Source organism: Callorhinchus milii, unplaced genomic scaffold, assembly GCF_018977255.1.
Source record: "Callorhinchus milii isolate IMCB2004 unplaced genomic scaffold, IMCB_Cmil_1.0 Scaffold3, whole genome shotgun sequence".
Lineage (NCBI taxonomy): Eukaryota > Metazoa > Chordata > Chondrichthyes > Chimaeriformes > Callorhinchidae > Callorhinchus > Callorhinchus milii.
Window position 1 is genome coordinate 2665801 of NW_024704744.1, and position 18263 is coordinate 2684063.

At 48.2% G+C, this 18263-nt stretch overlaps 1 protein-coding gene across 1 annotated transcript; it reads left to right on the forward strand.

Annotated features, from left to right (window-relative positions):
- Positions 1-4627: 4627 nt before the first annotated feature.
- On the forward strand, positions 4628-16768 carry myct1a (myc target 1a). The gene is made up of 2 exons (XM_007906342.2): positions 4628-4802; positions 16168-16768. Exons 1-2 carry the CDS (start codon positions 4751-4753, stop codon positions 16695-16697), a joined length of 582 nt encoding a protein of 193 aa, XP_007904533.1. The 5' UTR covers positions 4628-4750; the 3' UTR covers positions 16698-16768.
- Positions 16769-18263: the final 1495 nt, after the last annotated feature.

An 18263-nucleotide genomic window follows, 5' to 3' on the forward strand; every position in this document is an offset into this window, starting at 1 on the left:
GCTCAATCATTCACACTCTCTCCTCTTTGAGCACTTCGAACATAATAATAATAATAATAATAATAATAATCCTTGTGTTTGATACAGTGCCTTATCATGTTTTCGAGACGTCTCAAAGCGCTTCACAGGATACCCTGTAAAGTGAAGTGACAGTTTTATTGAGGGGAAAGACACGATGGGGAGAGAGCAGGGGAATGGGGGTAGAGTTGAGAGTGGGGGAGCGAACATCGGCACAGACACGATAGGCTGAACAAACCCTCGTCCTATGCTGAAGAGCGTGGATTCTGCGTGAGATGTTATGATGGGTCGGGAACAATGGGAGGAAGTCTTTCCCGGCTGTGTTTGTGACTCCATTGCCCTCTGGATGCGATATTGTCTCTGTGCCAGAGCAGCCGCCTGTATGTGTCACAGTCACTCAGGAGAAGCAGTCACTGAACCAAGATAATAATAACAATAATGATAAATCCTTGCATTTGATATAGCGCCTTATCAAACCCGGGTCCTCTTGCTTGCAAGTAGATTTTCCCATTTCGCATGTATCAAGAGCGTTCGCCTCACAAGCGGGAGGACCCCGGGTTCGATTCCTGCACACGATTCCTCCGCACGACTCTGTTTACCTAGCAGTACGTAGGAACTCAGTTCTTTGTCAATTGCCTTGTCACTTTCCGGGTTATTAATCCCTCCGAAAAAAAATAATTTGGTCATTGAATCCACGAGTGTTTGTGGGACGCTGCTGTGCACAATTGGCTGCCACATTTCGCCCTCGACCTGATCAATCCACTTTACAGTATATTCCGTGAGACGCTTTGAGACGTCTCGATGACATGTTACGGCTCTATATCAAATGCAACAATTATTATTATTATTATCTTTATTATTTATTATTAGCTTCACGTAAGAAACAATTTGCATCCAACAAAATACACCACTTTATTTTCAACATGACAAAACATATGGACAGCTATCACTCATTTACTCACCTTTCATCAGATGAGTATGACAAGCTTCCCTCTCCGTCATTAGCAATACTGATCAGAGCAATGCCACAGAAGCCACAAAACAACTGCAGGTCAGTAAATGTAACAAGAAGCTCACGTCGCAAGCAGCCGGAACGATCTCAATCTACTTTGGGGGTGGAAAAAAAATAGTCGATGATCTTCGGTCTTCGAATGAGACGTTAAACCGAGGTCCGTCTGTCTGGTCAGGCGGATGTCGAAGATCCAACGGCACTATTCGAAAAGAGAAGGGAGTTTCTCTCTCTCTCTCTCTCTCCCTCTCTCTCTCGGTGTCCTGGCCGCAATCCCCCAAATAAAATTGGACACTCACTCCATGGCTGTTTGGGGACATTGCTGTGTGCAATTGGCTGCCGCGTTTTGCCCACAAAATACACAGTCACTTCACAGTAAATCCTGTGAAGCGCTTTGAGGCGTCTTTCTGACATGATAAGGCACTATATCAAATGCAAGGATTATAATTATTATTAATATAAATTCGGACAAGCTGGGCTCAGTTACATTATGTGGCTGTCTCACACGTATAAACTCACACACGCGCACTCACAAACACACACACAATCACATGCACTCACACACATACACTCACACACACACATACACTCACACACACTCACACACACACTCACACACTCATACACTCACATACACTCATACACGCACACACATACACGTGCACTCTCACACACACATACACTCACACACACACATACACTTATAACACACATACAACAACAACAAAATTACATTTATAGAGCGACTTTCACGTCGGGAGGACGTCCCAAAGCGCTAAAGAGTTAGGTGTCGGGGTCCGGGCATGGGGGAGGGGGATGTAAGGGTGAGGGAAGGCAGAGAGGTGGGAGGGAGACCAAAGGCACGGTCAAAGAGAAGGATCTTGAGACCGGCCTTGAAGGAGGCGAGGGAGGAAGTGAGGCGAAGGGACCGTGGGATGGAGTTCCAGAGTGTGGGGGCAGAGAGGCTCTGAAAGCCCGGCCACCGATGGTAGGGCGGATCGGGCGGGAGACATGGAGCAGCCGGAGCCTGATGAACGGAGGGAGCGGGCGGGTTGGTAGGGAGTCAGCAGGTCAGAGAGGTAAGAGGGGGCAAGTCCATGGATGGTCTTTAAAGTGAGGATGAGGATCTTGAACTCAATCCTCTGGGGGATGGGGAGCCAGTGGAGTCGGGCGAGGGTGAGAGTGATGCGATTCAAGGAACCTGGTGCATGAGAGTCACGAGCTGCAGAGTTTGGGATGATCTACAGCTTGTGAAGGAAAGAGTTGGGAAGGCCGATGAGGAGGGAGTTCCCGTAATCGTGTCTTGATGTGACGAATTTGTGGCTCTCTCAAGGACCTTGGATAGGAAGGGGAGATTTGAGATGGGCCGGTAGCTAGATAGCTGTGATGGGTCAAGGGAAGGTTTCTTCAAGTTTCAACAGTGATAGTGGCTGTTTTGAGGGGGGAAGGAACAATGCCAGATGACAGAGAGAGGTTAATGATGCCGGCGCGTAGTGGGGCAAGGAGGTGGAGCTGAGATTTAAGGAGAGGGGTGGGGGTGGGGTCCAGGGAACAGGTAGTGGGCTTCGTGGAGATTACGGTGGTGAAGACAGAGGATGGGGCGACAGGTTCAAAGGTGTGGAAGGAGGGATGGGTAATTGTCGGATGAGTAATTGTGTGGGGTGGGGGTAGGGAAGGGGTGGAAGTTGGGAGGGCAGTGGCAGCTGAGTGGATTCCCACAAGTTGAGGGAGATGAAATGGTGGTCAAGCGATGGCCTTGTCAGTGATGGTGACATCCGAGACGCTGAGGCCCCGGGTGATCACCAGGTCGAGCGGGTGACCATGGGTGTGGGTAGCAGAGTGGATGTGGAGGGAGAGGTTGAGAGAGGAGAGGAGAGAGGAGAAGTCTGAGGAGGTGGAGCAGGAGGGGGTGAAGTGGGTTGAAGTCGCCTAGGATGATGAGGAAGTTGGAGCAGAGGCAGAGGGAAGCAAGGAGGGTGGAAATGTCAGAGATGAACGTGGGAGAAGATTTTGGGGGGCAGTAGAGCAAGAGAATTTTCAGAGAGAGGTGAAAGGGATGGCAGAGGGCAAGGGTTCGAAAGAGGGGAACGAGCCGGTGGAGTAGGGGGATAGGGCAAGTGATGCCCTGGAGATGAGGGTCACACCACAGCCACGACGGTTTGGGGCACGGTGGTAGGGGTAGATGGGTGGCGTGGCCTCAGTGAGGGGGAAGGTGTCACCTGGGGTGTTCCAGGTTTCAGTGAGGGCCATGATGTCAATGTTCTCATCGAGGATGAGTTCATTGACCGCCTGGGTTTTGTTGGAGATGGAGCGGACATTTTGAAGGCCAATGCAGAGTGGACAGTTGCCAGGGGGATGTGTGGGATGGGAGCGGGTAGGGGAACGGTTGGGAGGGAGGGAGGGTGGGGATGCGGATGAGGGAGGAGAGGTTAGCGTCCGGGGTCAGCGTCCGGGGGTGGCTTGCGGCGGTGGTGGGGAATGGGGCGGTCGGTGTGGCTGCTGCTGGACAGCCAACGCCGAGTGCCACGATGAGCCCGGTGGAGGATTCCCAGCCTGGAGCAGAGGGCGGCAGTGGGAGCGGGGGGGGGTCAAGCGGAGAATAGGAAGCGGGGAGGGCGGAGAGAGAGCAGGACAGAGCGGGAGAGTTGCAGGGAGGGGGGCATTTTGAGGGAGGGCCAATTCGGGTCGGGGGCAGCAGCCAAGATGCGCACACTGGGACGAGAGGCGGCGGGTGTGGTGGGACCTTGTCAGCCTGCAGGAGGCTGGGGTTGGGGGGGGGGGTGCGGCTGGGGGTGCGCAGAGGGGGGGGGGAGGCCATTCATTGTGGTTAGCAACGAGCAGCCGGCAGGGGAGACAGACAGACTCATCCATTTAATGTTACCCACACACTTACACTCACACACACTTACACTCACACACTTAACTCACACACACTCACACACTTACACTCACACACTTACACTCACACAGACATACACACACTCACACACTTACACCCACATATACACTTACACACGTGCACTTACACGCACTCACACACACACACACACACACTTACACTCACACACACACGTACACTCACACGCTCACACAGTTACACTCACACACACTCACACACATACCCTTACACTCACACACTTACACTCACACACACTCACACACCTGCACTCACACACTCACACACTTACACTCACACACACTCACACACTTACACTCACACATACACTTACACACGTGCACTTACACGCACTCACACACACACACACACACTTACACTCACACACACACGTACACTCACACGCTCACACAGTTACACTCACACACACTCACACACATACCCTTACACTCACGCACTTAGACTCGCATACACTCACTCACGCACACACTTACACTCACACACACATAATGCAACCGATTTCAATGTGAGGAACTGGAATGAGAAGGAAATGGGTGTTTGTGCCTGTGGGGTTGTGCGCTCGTCTGATAGTGGAGTAGTTACTAATTTAAAGACAAAAGGAGGAAGTGTGATAAAGGACATTTCCTTTTCTGTGAACAAACAGGCGTAGAGTAGCGGTGGGGGGGGGGCACGAGAGGTGGTGGGGGGGGTGGGGGTTGGCAGACATTTCTCCACAGCCGTTTCTCAGAGTCTCCGCGCTCCTCCTCCTGCCCAGACGTGTATCGAGCTCCGCGTTCCTTCTAGAAGCTTCCCTGCTCCAAAGCACCATGGCTTCAAATTTCACGAAAGTACAATACCCTCTTCAGAACAATTTCATTGGTAAATATCCTTATCCGTTTACCGTTTTTATCTGTTTGCCGCTTAACGTTACCCATTTAACCGTGTGCCTCTTATTCTCTCGCTCCCTTTTCCTCTCTCATCTTCACTCCCTCTCTTTCCTCTACTCCCGCGTTCTTTCTTTCTATTTCTTTCTTTCTTTCTTTCTTTCTGCTTCTTTCTTTCTTTGCTTCTTTCTTTCTCTCCATCCATTCCTCCCCTCGTCGCTCTCTCACTCTCACACCATCACGTGATGATATACAGTCACAATAATCCTCGCCTTATCACGTTATTGAGACGTCTCAAAGCGCTTCACAGAATATACGGTAAAGCGGACTGACTGTGTATTTGTGTTGTCTCGATTTCTCTTTTTCTAAGCCCCACTCTCACTTTTCACTCCCCTTCTTTATCTTCATTTCTCACACTCACTATCCTCTTCTCTCTCTCCTCTCGCCCTGAGCCTCATAATCTCTCATTCACTCTGTCATACTCTTGAAGTCTCTCTCTCTCTGTCGCTCACAGATTCCATCTTTCTGTTTATCTCAGCCCCTGTTTCTCAATCTCTGTCTCTCACTCCGTTTCAATTCCGCAATTATTCACATTTTCTCTCTCACTCGCTTTGTTACCTCAATTTCAAGGCCCTCCGCGGCCTTGACCCCTCCGACGTCTCTGACCGGCTGACCCCCTAACAACCTGTCCATTCTCTGCGCTCAGCGGGCTCTGGCCCGCTCAAGGTCTCCAGCCCGACCCACCCTACCATCGGCGGCCGGGCTTTCAGGCTCTCTGCCCCCTCTCTTTGGAACTCCAATCCCACGATCCCATCACCTCGCTCCCTCTCTTGCCTCCTTTAAGGCACGACTCAAGACTCTCCTTTTTGACCGTGCCTTCAGCCGCCCTCCCACCCTCTCGTCCGTTCCTCATCTCAACACTGCCCCCCCCCACCACCCCCACACGCTCAGGTCCTGATCCCTGACTGTTCAGCGCCTTGGGGGCGTCCTCCTGATGTGAAAGGCGCTTTACAAATGTAATTTTGTTGTTGTTGTTATTTGTCTCTCTCTCTGTCTGTTTCTCTAACTCTGTTTTCATCTCTGACTCTTTTTCTTTGTCTCCGTCCGTGTCTTTCTAGGCTCACTTCTCAGTCTTTCTGCCATTCTCTGTCCCTCTCTTCGTCTCTCTCGCTTTCAGTCTTTCCTCCTCTGCCTCTCACTTTTAAGTGTGGAGTCCTGTAGCTCAGTGGTTAGTGCCCTCACCTCCCAAGCGAGAGGACGCAGGTTTGATTCTCAGTCAGGGTGAAACCTTTGTCAATTGTCCTTACTCCACATGCCTCTGTTTACTGACCTGTAAGTAGGCACCCAGTGTTTAGTCGAATGGCGGATGCTTTCTGTGGGTAATAAACCCTACAAAAGAAAAAAAATTGGTCACTCAATGCACGACTGTTTGTCGGATACTGCTGTGCTGCCATGTTTCGCCCACAAAATACACAGTCACTACACTTTACAGTATATTCTGTGAAGCTTTGAGATCTCTCAACGACGTGGTGAGGCGCTGTATCAAATGCAAGGATCATGATTACTATTATTTAGGGAGAGAGCTCCAGAGAACAAAGTGGCTGAAAGCTCGCCTGTTGATGGTGTGGTAGAGTGGGTGGGGGACATGGAACAGGACTGAGTCATCAGAGAGGAAGATGTGGGTGGTTGATTAGGGCCACAGTAGATCACAGGCGTAGGGTGGGGTCAGTCAGCCCATGGAGTCGTTTGAAAGTGAACAAGAAAGTTAGTGTTAATCCACTGGGGGAAAGCGAGTCAGTGGAGCCTGGAGAGGGCAGGGGTGACAGGCTTGAGGAGCCTGGTGTCAGCAAGGAGAATGGGCTGTCGAGTTTGGGACAAACTTTGCCTTGTGGAGGGAATGTGGTGTTGGCACATTGGGGAAAAGTTGGTAATGGGATTAGAGCAGAGAGCTCCAGTGGGGGAGCGAGCACCAGCACAGGTTGAAACCATAAGAATGCTTCAATGAGAACTGGGTAAAGATTAGAAGAGGGATGATCAAATGGTGTTCAAGATGGTATCGTGCAAACATGTTTTATTTGGAATATAAACTCTATTTCAATGACTTTATTGTCGAACGTAACATTAATAACAGTTGCTGTCTGGTAAGCTTTCCCGTTACTTGTTCATTTAGGACCACCCTACCCATTAGGGCTTTGGTTTGCAGGGTTAACAGGAGCTGAGTGGGAGGATTTCCTGTCCCCAGTGACCGGTCTGCCCTTCCAGGTCCTGCCGATGAGCCAGGCCGGGCTGTGCTGTCATCAGCAATGAATGCCCTGGGTTACCGTGGACCTGCCTGGCTGAGGAACTGGACGAGAGACGTTCACAGAGGTCTGGATCGATTCCCATATTCCGTTGCTTAAACAACAATAGCAGCAGCAACAACAACTTATATGTGTATGGTGTCCTTCACGTGGGATAAAATCTCAGAATAATAATAATAATTTTAGTCTGCAGACTTCTATATCCCAAAAATCCTACAGCGGCACGCCCATTACTGATATAGGTCGAGCTGGCACAGCTGTATGCTTTGGCCTCTCTCTGAATGTAACACATCATGGAGGAAATGTCACTAACGTCACTTGTGGGCTACATGGCCGGTAAAAACTGAACAGGCTTCTGTAATCAGCCTCAGGATCAAGCACACATGAAAGGGAGAACAGCGGAGATAAGGGGAGAGAGAAAAAGGGAGGGAGAGAAAATAACAGAGAAAAGGAAAGACAAAGGAGAGAGAAAAAGAGAGAGGAGACAGAGGTGGAGAAAAGAGGAGTGTTCAGTCCTCAGGGAGGACCTCATAGAGGTGTACAAATGTTAAATAGGATTGAAAAGAGAAAGACTGATTAATACTTGCATCAAGAGGATGCAGATTTAGAGGTGTAAAGGGCAATTTCAGGACAGACACCAGGAAGTATTTCTTTACCCAGAGGTACCTATCGACTGGAACAGGGTTACCAGGGAAGGTAGTTGAGGTCAGGAGACTGGGACTCATTTAATACGCAGCTTGATGGTGTGATGGGGGGATGGGAGATGGTTTTCTGGAGGGAGGAGATCAGATGGGCCGAAGGGCCTTCTTCATCCAGACCAATCTTGTGATAGACACAGAAGAAAAAGAGGGAGTGAAAGGGAATGAGAGATGGAGAGAGGGAACTGGAAAGTAAGAGATGGATAAAGAGAAAACAGGAGAGAGTGGGAGAAGGTGGCGAAAGGGAGGGAGAGATGGGGGGGGGGAAGAGAAAGGGGGAAGAAAAAGAGAGGGTGGGAGGTGGAGAGAGGGAGGAGAAAAGAGAGATCGAGAGATTGGAAAGAGAGAGAAAGAGAGTGTGGGAGGAGAGGCAAGAAAAAGAGAAATAATAATCTAAATTTGCTACTGAGTCTTGTCACATCATAAACATATCTGAAAGCCCTTCACCAGACTTCCTGTAGTGGCTATTTCGTGGTTAAACGTGCAGCTCGTGCACTGTCCCGCACCAGGCTTCGGGACCACATCACTCCCACCCTCGCTCGCCTCCACTGGCTCCCCATCCCCCAGAGGATTGATTTCAAGATCCTCATCCTCACCTACAAGGCCATTCACGGCCTCGCTCCCTCCTACCTCTCCGACCTACTATCCCCTACCTACCTGCCCGTACCCTCCGTTCCTCTGGCTCCGGTCTGCTCCACGTCCCCCGCCCCAACCGCCCTACCATCGGTGGTCGGGCCTTCAGCCTCTCAGCCCCCAGGCTCTGGAACTCTATCCCCCAGTGCTTTCGCCGCTTCCTCCCTCTCCTCCTTCAAGGCCGGTCTCAAAACCTTTCTCTTTGACCGAGTCTTCAGCTCCCCTCTCGACTCTCTTCCCCCTCCTCGCTCCCTCCCTTCCCTCCCCTCACCCTGACCATTGTCCCCCTGCTCGGGTCATGACCCAACTGTGCAGCGCCTTGGGACGTCCTCCCGACGTGAAAGGCGCTTTATAAATGGAATCTTGTTGTTGTTGTTGTAAACACAGCAGCCAATTTGCACACAGCCGTGAAGTGACTGACCAATTTTATTTGGGGGATTGTTGGCCAGGACACCGGGACAGAGAGAGAGTAAAGGGGAGAGAGAAAAGACAAAATAGTAGAAAGGTTGAGAGAGAATTGAGAGAGATAAGAGAATGGGAGAGAGGGAGAGAGAGAGAGAGAGAGAGCGATGGAAAGAGAAGGGTAAAGGGAGAGAGAAAAAGAGAGAGAATGTGGGAGGGAAGGAGTGGGGAGGATAATAACAAATCGATATAGAGAAAGCAAGGACGTGTCAGCGTTGCTCGTTGGTAGCATTCTTGTCCCTGAGTCAGAAGGTTGTGAGTTCATGACCCACATTGGGAGTTGTCGTCCATAATCCAGTAGTTTATGCTGTCACTTCAGTACGGTGTTGGGGAAGCACTTTGTTGTCTGAGTGAAGGGAGTGACCGGGTCAGCGAGGTTGAAATGGTTTTGTTTCAGAAATAGAAGCAAGGTTTAATTTTGGAACATGCATTGCGAGAGGTGAGATAGAGGCTATTTGTATTTGCGGATCACTAATTCTGATAGAGTGGAAAGAAAACACTTCACCACATCCCCTTTTTGGTCACACAATCTTGTAGGTTCAAACAGGGTCCAGCCCTTCCTTTTAATGAAGGAGTTAATGGGTTAGTGCCCCACAATAAGTGTTTGGCGAGATCGCAATGGTCTATTTTAAGGATTTTGTTTGGGAGGTGGGGAGGAAAGGGAACGGAGTGTTACCTCTCTCTTAGTTTACTTTTTAAAACAATTGTATGAATGTCGCAGGCGACGAGAGAAGAATTATCAATCTCTGCATAAAGTGGCTCCAAAAATAGCTTATATTTTCGCTCGCCGTCCAGGCTGACTCTCCAGTGCAGGGCTGGGGGTGGGGGGTGTTGCATTGTCGGAGGTGTCGTCCTTCGGATGAGATGTTAAATTGAGGTCCTGTCCTCCTTGGTTGTTAAAGATCCCATTGGCACTAATAGGAAAAGAGAAGGGAGATTCTCTCTCCAGGTGTCCTGACCGACAATCTCCCACATAAAATTGGTCACTCACTTCATGGCTGTTTGTGGGACATTGATGGGCGCAAATTGGCCCACACGGTGGGGGGCATAGAGCAGGAAGAAAGTTTACTGAAGATGGGATGACTTTAGATTAATGAGGGAGGGAGGAAAAGTTCAAACAAAATTACAAACTGATCAGAGAATGACAGGAACAAAGAGTGAAATTCTGTAATAGATTATTGAAATGGAGCCCACCCTAGGGAGTCATAATAATAATAATAATAATCTTTGCATTTGATATAGCACTTTTCATGTCTTCTCAACGTTCAAAGCGCTTCACAGAATATGCCGTAAAGTGAATTGACTGTATATTTGTGGGCGAAACGCGACAGCCAATTGCACACAGCAGTGTCTCACAAACAGTCGTGGATGGAAAATGACCAATTTATTATTGTTTTTGTTTTTGGAGGGAGTATTATTAGGCGTGTTATTATTACTACTATTCATTATTATTAATAATTATTATTATTATTGACAACAATTGCCTGTGTTGTACTCTGTGTCATTTGGATGTTACAGGCGCTATATCAATAATAATAATTATTACTATTTAATAATGTATTATTAGTCAACTCCTGTTAACCCTGCAAGCCAAAGCCCTCAAAGGTAGCGTGGTCCTAGCTGGACAAGCAACAACAACAGCAAACAGGGGAAAACTTGCCAGACAACAGCAAGCTGTGTGGATTTAGTTGGTTAAATTCCCGGGAGAGAGAGTGCCTGTTGCGTTATATGTGTAGGTGGCGTACAAATGTGGTTTGGATTCTCTTTAACATGGAGATGGGTTCCTGTATGTGTTGGAGACCCGACTGACTAAAATAAATCCTATTGAAGTGCAGTGTTTAATCAGCAGGTGGCAACCCTCTCCTGGTTTAAGAGGTTTGCCCCACTCATCCACAAGAATAACATTCATTTATATAAGGTTATTCACACAGGGCTGAATCTCTGAGTGCTGGGAGTGGGGCTGTCATTTTGTTATGGCCCGAAGGTGACCAATTTAATTCTAGTCTTTATGTCTTTTTATTTGTGGCTCTAATTGTACTCAATCCAGGGTTGAGAGGGGCTGACATTTAGCTTCTTCTAGTCCAGAAAATTAATTTAGTGATGGGGGCAGACTATGAGACGTCTCAAAGCGCTTCACAGGATTTACTGTGAAGTGCAGTGACTGTGTATTTTGTGGGTGAGACACGGCAGCACAATTACACACAGGGATTGTTGGCCATGAATCCAGGAGAGAGAAACTCTCTTCTCTTTTCGAAGAGTGCCACGGGATCTTTAACGTCCACTTGAACAGGCAGACGGGACCTCAGTTTAACATCTCATCTGAAGGACAGAATCTCTGACAATGCAGCACTCGCCCACCAGCTTAGACTATGTCATCCCAAATCACAACGTGGGGACTTGAACCCACAACCTTCTGACTCAGAGGCGAGAGTGCTACCACTGTATAACCGGGCTATACACACAGTATCCATAGACTACTCAGGTGTCAGCCTGGCTCAGTTGGTAGCTCCCTCATCTCTGAGTCAGAAGGTTATGGGATCAAATCCCAACATCAGGACTTTGAGCTCACTGCCTCGGCTGACACTCCAATGCTACATTGTTGGAGAAGCTGTTCTTCAGATAAGATATTAAACCAAGGTCCCGTCTTACTGTTCAAGTGGACCTATATAGATTTACATAGACTGTACAGCACTGAAGCAGGTCATTCAGTCCAACCAGTCCGTGCCTGTGTGTATACTTCACACAGGCTACCATCCACTCCTTGCCCTCTCGCATACTCTTCTATTCCCTTCTCCCTTCGTCTATATCTAGGTTCCTCTTGAATGCATAAGTGAAGAAATAACCTTAATGATCCCCAATGAATTAATTAAAAAGAGAAGAAAGTTTCCTCCCGATCTCATCACAAGATCATAAGATCGGTCTGGATGAAGAAGGCCCTTCTGATCTCCTCCCTCCAGAACACCCACCCTACTGTCCCCTCATCACACTATCCTGGTTTCTGTCATGAAATTGCCATTTACAACTCTAAACATCTGTCCTACTTTTTCATCCCATTTGAAATGTTACACAACTCAATGAGGTCCCCGCAGAGTCGTCTTCTCTCAAGGCTGAGCTCCGTGGAGTGGTTAGTGCTCTCAATTCACAAACAGAGGATCCAGGTTTGATTCCTGGATGGGGCGAAACCTTAGGCAAGTTTCCTTACTCCCCTCGGTTTACCCAGCAGTAAGTAGGAACCCGGTTGTTAGTCAATTGGCGGATCCTTCCAGGGGTAATAATCCCTCAAAACAAATTTGGTCAATAAATCCACGACTGTTTGTGGAACACTGCTGTGCACAATTGGCTGCCGTGTTTCTCTCACAAAATACAGTCAATCCACTTTACAATATATTCTGAGAAGTGCCTTGAGACGTCTCAATGAAATGATAAAGCGCTACATCAAATGCAAGGATTATGTTTATTAGTAGTATGATGATGAGTCTTCTCTAAAGAGTGAGGCTAACAATCCCCCAGCTAAAACCAGTCACTAACGACCATTTGCGTTTCATTACTATGCACAAATAGGCTGCCACGTTCACCAACAAAATGCACTGTAAAATCCCTTGAAGCGCTTTGAGACATTTCGACACACTCAAGGATTAGTATTGTTATAAACTGCGTCTATATGTTTCAGCATACGTCTATGATTAGCTAAGAACTTGGCCCAAGTCATAATGTTGAGCTTAACACAAGCATTCACGTCTCCCCGGCTTTGGAAAGGAGGATGGGGATGGTCGGAGCATAGTAGTTGTCTTACTGTTTGTGGCACCATTCACTGTGAACAATGCAGAGAGCTTGAGTTGAAGGCCAACACCGTGCGTTATTGTAATGTAGGAGGAAAGACGCAAAGGGTGCAAGAGTAAACGTGCCTTTGATTTATACGATAGGAAAGAGTCCTCAATGGAACCAACAACAAAACGATACCTTGTGACCGCACTCACTTGAAAGAGCAGTTTGTCAAAGCAAGGTTAACCAATTCACGATGTGTCTCAAGCAATCTTGCCTTGTACTCAGCTCAAGGGTACCGTCTTGTGCTTTTGTGATAATAAATGTCCTTGTCATTTGAAGGGCTTTTGAGAAGGCAAACAGAGAGCAGTGGTTTCTGCCGGTTGGTGATTTGGAACTCAGAGGCCATTGATTTAGGACCATCGATAAAATAGGGAGAGGTTTATCTTACATCTAAATAAATTACACAAAATTCCAAAGTCACTACACTTTACAGTATATTCTGCAAAGCGCTTTGAGACGTCTCACTAACACACACACCCACAAACACTCACTAACACGCACATATCCATGGATACACACAGACACTAGCACACGCCGCGCGCACACGACACACACAAAGATTTATTGACTATCCTCCTGCGGTGGTGGGGGGGTGGGAGGGGGGCAGTAAGCAGGGTCTCCTTTGAGCTGAACTGGCTCCAAGGTGACACATTTTGCAACGGAATGTCATAATTGAGCCCACCCTCTGACGTTCTCTAGTTCGGTTCCTGAGCCAAGCGAGTCCGCAGTATTCCAGAGCGCTGCTGATGACAGCACAGTCCAGCTTGGTCCATCGGCAGGACCTGGAAGGGCAGACCAGTCACTGGGGGCAGAAAATCCTCCCACTCAGCTCCTGTTAACCCTGTAAGCCAAAGACCTAATGGGTAGGGTGGTCCTAGCTGGACAAGTAGCAGGAAAGCTTGTCACACAGTGCTCTCAATGGCAAGTTATGTGGTTTTAGCTGGTTAGACTCCAGCATTTACCCCAACACACACTCTGGAGTCCTCAAGCCTTGGCTCTTGCCAACCTGCGCCTAATAATAATAATCCTTGCATTTGATATAACGCCTTATCACATCGTTGAAACGTCTCAAAGCGCTTCACAGAATATACTGTAAAGTGAATTGTCTGTATATTTGTGTGCGAAACGCGGCAGCCAATTGCGCACAGAAGCGTCCCCGCAAACAGTCGTGGATTGAAGTGACCAAATTATTATTGGTTTTTTTCTTGAGGGATTATTATCAGGCGTGTGGAGTAAGGAAACTTACCCAAGGTTTCACCCTGCCGGGAATCGAACCCAGATATTTCGCTTGCGAGGCGAGAGCCCTAACCACTGAGCTACAGGACTCCACAATACTCTCTGGAATTAGGTAAACAGGATGTGTCCCTCCAGGGAGAGGGAGCGCGTTCCATTCCAACAATCTCTCTCTGGGATTTCCACGTGTTTGGGTGGTTTGTATGGAATTCTCAGTTTGATTTGGATACTCATATGCCTGGAAATGGGTTTTCACATGTGCCAGACACACGGCTGACTAGAAAAACAGGCGTTATTAGGACATGGAATGACCCAACAGAAAATCACAAGTTGAGGCTGTAGCTAAACTGAGATCCCGTCTTTGCCTGTTCAGGTTCACATGGCACTGAAGGGAATTTTTCTCTCCCGGTTTCCTGGTCAACAACCCCCCCCCAAATAAAATCAATCATTCACTTCACGGCTCTTTGTGGGACATTGCTGTGAGCAAAGTGTCTGCCGCATTTGCCTACAAAATACACCTCTCTCCTCAAAACAGTACCCGTTGCCTTCGTTCTTCCGGGTCTGGCCTCCTCCTCGTTCCCCGAGTCCTCCGCTCCACCCTCGGCGGCCGTGCCTTCAGCCACTACGCCCCAAGTCTCTGGAACTCCCTTCCTCACTCCCTTCGTCTCGTTTCCTCCCTTCCCATTTTCAGGTCTCTGCTGAAGACCTTTCTTTTCGACCGCGCCTTTGGTCACCTTTCCCCCCCACCCCTCACCCGGCTCGGTCCCGGGATCCGTTACTGTAAAGCGCTCTGAGATGCCATCCAGCGTGGAGGGTGCTATATAAATCCAAGTTGTTGTTGCTTTTGTTGTCATGGCACAGATGTGGGGTAGAAATACTCCCTCCCCACTGCTCTATTTCGGGTCACTTCCCCGCTGGTCAATAGGAATTCACATTCACATGGACAGTCAGTCTGTCGCCTCCGCATTGACAATGGATCAATCACAGATTCCTGACAAGCTCTGGAATTTCCGCACATCTGTGTGCACAGGAAGAGGGAAAGGTTTCTGTCCAGTTTCCTGCTACCATCCCCCTCTCTCTTTGCGGAATTTGCACCAGTGTTACTGCAAAAAGAGAAACCTTGGGTTGACACTATCTAATACTCAGCCTATGTCACTCACAAGACTATCACGGAATCATGGCATATTTACAGCAAAGAGGGAGGCCTTGCTTTACATCGTGTTTGTGCTGAGGCTCACACCCCTACTGGAGCTCTCTACTCTCATCCCATTCCCTTGTTCTATCCCTCATCATTCAGGACAGACACCAGGAAATGTTTTCTTCACTGAGAGGATAATTAATGACTGGAACAGGGTTACCTGGAAGGGTTGTTGAGACTAGGACCCTGGACCTCATTAAAAAAGCAGTTTGATGCTGTGGTGGGGGTACAGTAGGGTGGGTGTTCTAGAGGGATGAGATCAGATGGGCTGAAGGGCCTTCTTCATCCAGGCACATCTTGTGTTCTTGTGATGACCGTGCTGGTGCTTGCTCCCGTACTGGAGCTTTCTACTCTAATCCCATTTCCCTACTGTTTGTCTAATCTTAATAATCATTGCATTTGATATAGAGCTTTATCACGTCAATGGGACATCTCAAACTGCTTCACAGGATTTACTGTAAAGTGGATTGACTGTGTATTTTATGGGCAGCCATTCTGTGCACAGCAATAACCCATAAACAGCTATGAAGCAAGTGACCAATTATATTTGGGGGGACTTTTGGCCAGGACACCGGGAGAAGCCGTGTGTCAGCCTAGTGCAGTGGTAGCACTCTCATCTCTGAGTCAGAAGGTTGTGGGTTCAAATCCCTGGCATCACATCGTCTAAGGAGATAATCCAGTGCAGTGCTGAAGGTGTGTTGCATTGACGGATTTGTGATGTTGAACTGTCTGCCTATTCAGGTGGACAATAAAGATGGTACTAAGAGAAGGGAGTTTCTCCTGGTATTATTTTATCACTCAATCCACGACAGTTTGTGGGAAACTGTTGTGCGTAATTAGCTGTTGCGTTCATCCACAAAATATATACCCAACTCACTTTAGAGTGTATTCTGTGAGGCGCTTTGAGATGTCTCAAAGACGTGATAAGGGGTTATATCAAATACAAGGTTTACTATTATTATGATTATTATTATTATCTCACATTTTGTTGTATGTTTGTTTCTCTCACAGCTGGAGTAGTGACATCCTTCTTTGTGTCGGTGGTGATCGGTTTAGCCCTCGGGGGCTTTGTCCTGACACTGCTGATGGTGGTGTCACGCAGAAAGAAAGCCAGTGCCTCCATTTCCATCACCCAGGTCGTGCCCCGTCGAGCCAGACCTTCCTCCCGCAGTCTGATGCTGAGCCGCACAGAGTGTTACAGGAGCAACAGCAATGACAGAGACTGTGATGCTCTCCCTCTGTCTCGGACCCTCTCTCTCCAGTGCCAAGGCTCCCAGGACCAGTCAGACTACTACAACAGGAAGTCCACCTTCCGGGCGTCTACCTTCCACCCCTTCCTGGCTGATCCCTTGCCCGAGGACCTCGCTGGAGACCAACCAACCTCCCTCCTCCGCACGGACACCTGCTCGACCCTCAACTGCAGCCTGGGCCACCAGGAGCAGCAATGGTCTGAGGGTCACCAACTCACCTGTCTGTCATCCCAGACGCCACCTCCCGCCTATGAGGCTGTGATAGAACCGGCCAAGAACCAGCTGACGTGATCCTCTGCTCAGCTCATCCTTACCTCCTGCTTAGGAACATAGGAACAGGAGGAGGCCTTTCAGCCTCTCGAGCCTGTTCCACCTCAACTCCAAATACCCACCCTTGCCCCTATCCCTTGTTACCCCGACCTAACAAATATCTATCCACTGAAAAGGTGAATGGATCCAGCATCCACAGCCTTTTGAGGGAGAGAGTTCCAGATTGCCTCCTAATTTGACTCCTGAATGCCCTGGCTCTAATTTTAAGAGGATGCCCCCTTGTTCTGGATTCCTCCACCAGAGGAAATAGTTTCTCTGTATCTACCTTATTGAATCTCTACATTATTTTAAACACCTCAATCAGGTCACTCCTCACAGACCAAGTTTATGCAACCTGTCCTCATAATTTGACCCTTTAAGCCCTGGTATCATTCTGGTGAATCTGTGCTGTACTCCCTCCAGAGCCAATATATCGTTCCTGCTCACTGGACATTCACTGCCCCACAACACTCGCGCCACCCCCCACAATGTTTGCATTGAGAAGAAACACTCATTGACATCATGAGAGAGGAGAGAGGGCCCTTCATCAAGCTCACTCTGACAGCTAATAATTTGGTCACTCAATCCACGACTGTTTGTGGAACACTGCTGTGAGCAATTGGCTGCCGCATTTTGCCCACAAAATATACAGTCAATTCACATTACAGTATATTCTGTGAAGCACTTTGAGACATCTCGAAGACGTGATAAGGCACTATATCAAATGTAAGGATTATTATTAGTGGCAGATCTATACCTCTAGTGCTTCAATCCCATTTCCCCTCCTTTTTGCTTCCACTCCCGAAAACTTGGATTCTTATCATTTTTTTCATGTCAAAAAAACACGTTGTAGATTATTACCAGTCAAAATAGGTGAACAGCTGAGGCAACTATTATATGCTCCGTAAGATCCCATAAACAGCCATGATGTGAACGCACAATTTATCTGGAGGATTGTTTGCCCGGACACCGGAAGAAACTCCCTCCTCTTTCCAAACAGAGCACAGGGGATATTTAATGTCCACACAAACAGGCTAATGGGACTTCTGCTTTACATCTCCTCCAATAATGTAGTGTCACTGGGAACTATCATCAGCACGGACACAATAGGGGAAAGATCAGAGGAATGGGAGAAACTCCATTCTCGTATCAAATAGTGCTACAAGATCATCTAACAACCACCTGAACAGATACAGACAAGAACGTCTCATCCAAAGGATTACATCGCTGACAATGAGAGTTCCTATCACCTGGTACTGCATTGGAGCCACAGCCGAGATCCTAAGCTCAAAGCCTCAACATTGGACTTGAAGTCACAAACCTTCTGACTCAGAGCCAACCGAACCGGGATAACAATAATCCTTTCATTTGATTTAGCGCCTTATCATGTCGTTGAGATGTCTCAAAGAGCTTTGCAGAATGTACTGTAAAAGGAATTGACTGCATGTTGTGGTTGAAACGCGGCAGCCCAATTGCAGACAGCAGTGTCCCACAAACAGTCGTGGAATGAATGACCAAATTTTTGTATTTTTTTAAGGGACTATTTCC

Excerpts from the sequence above, each read along its gene's own strand:
- myct1a (XM_007906342.2), top strand. The coding sequence starts at position 4,751 with ATGGCTTCAAATTTCACGAAAGTACAATACCCTCTTCAGAACAATTTC. Across the intron at positions 4,803-16,167 it reads TCTTCAGAACAATTTCATTG|CTGGAGTAGTGACATCCTTC; the intron begins GTAAATATCCTT and ends TTTCTCTCACAG.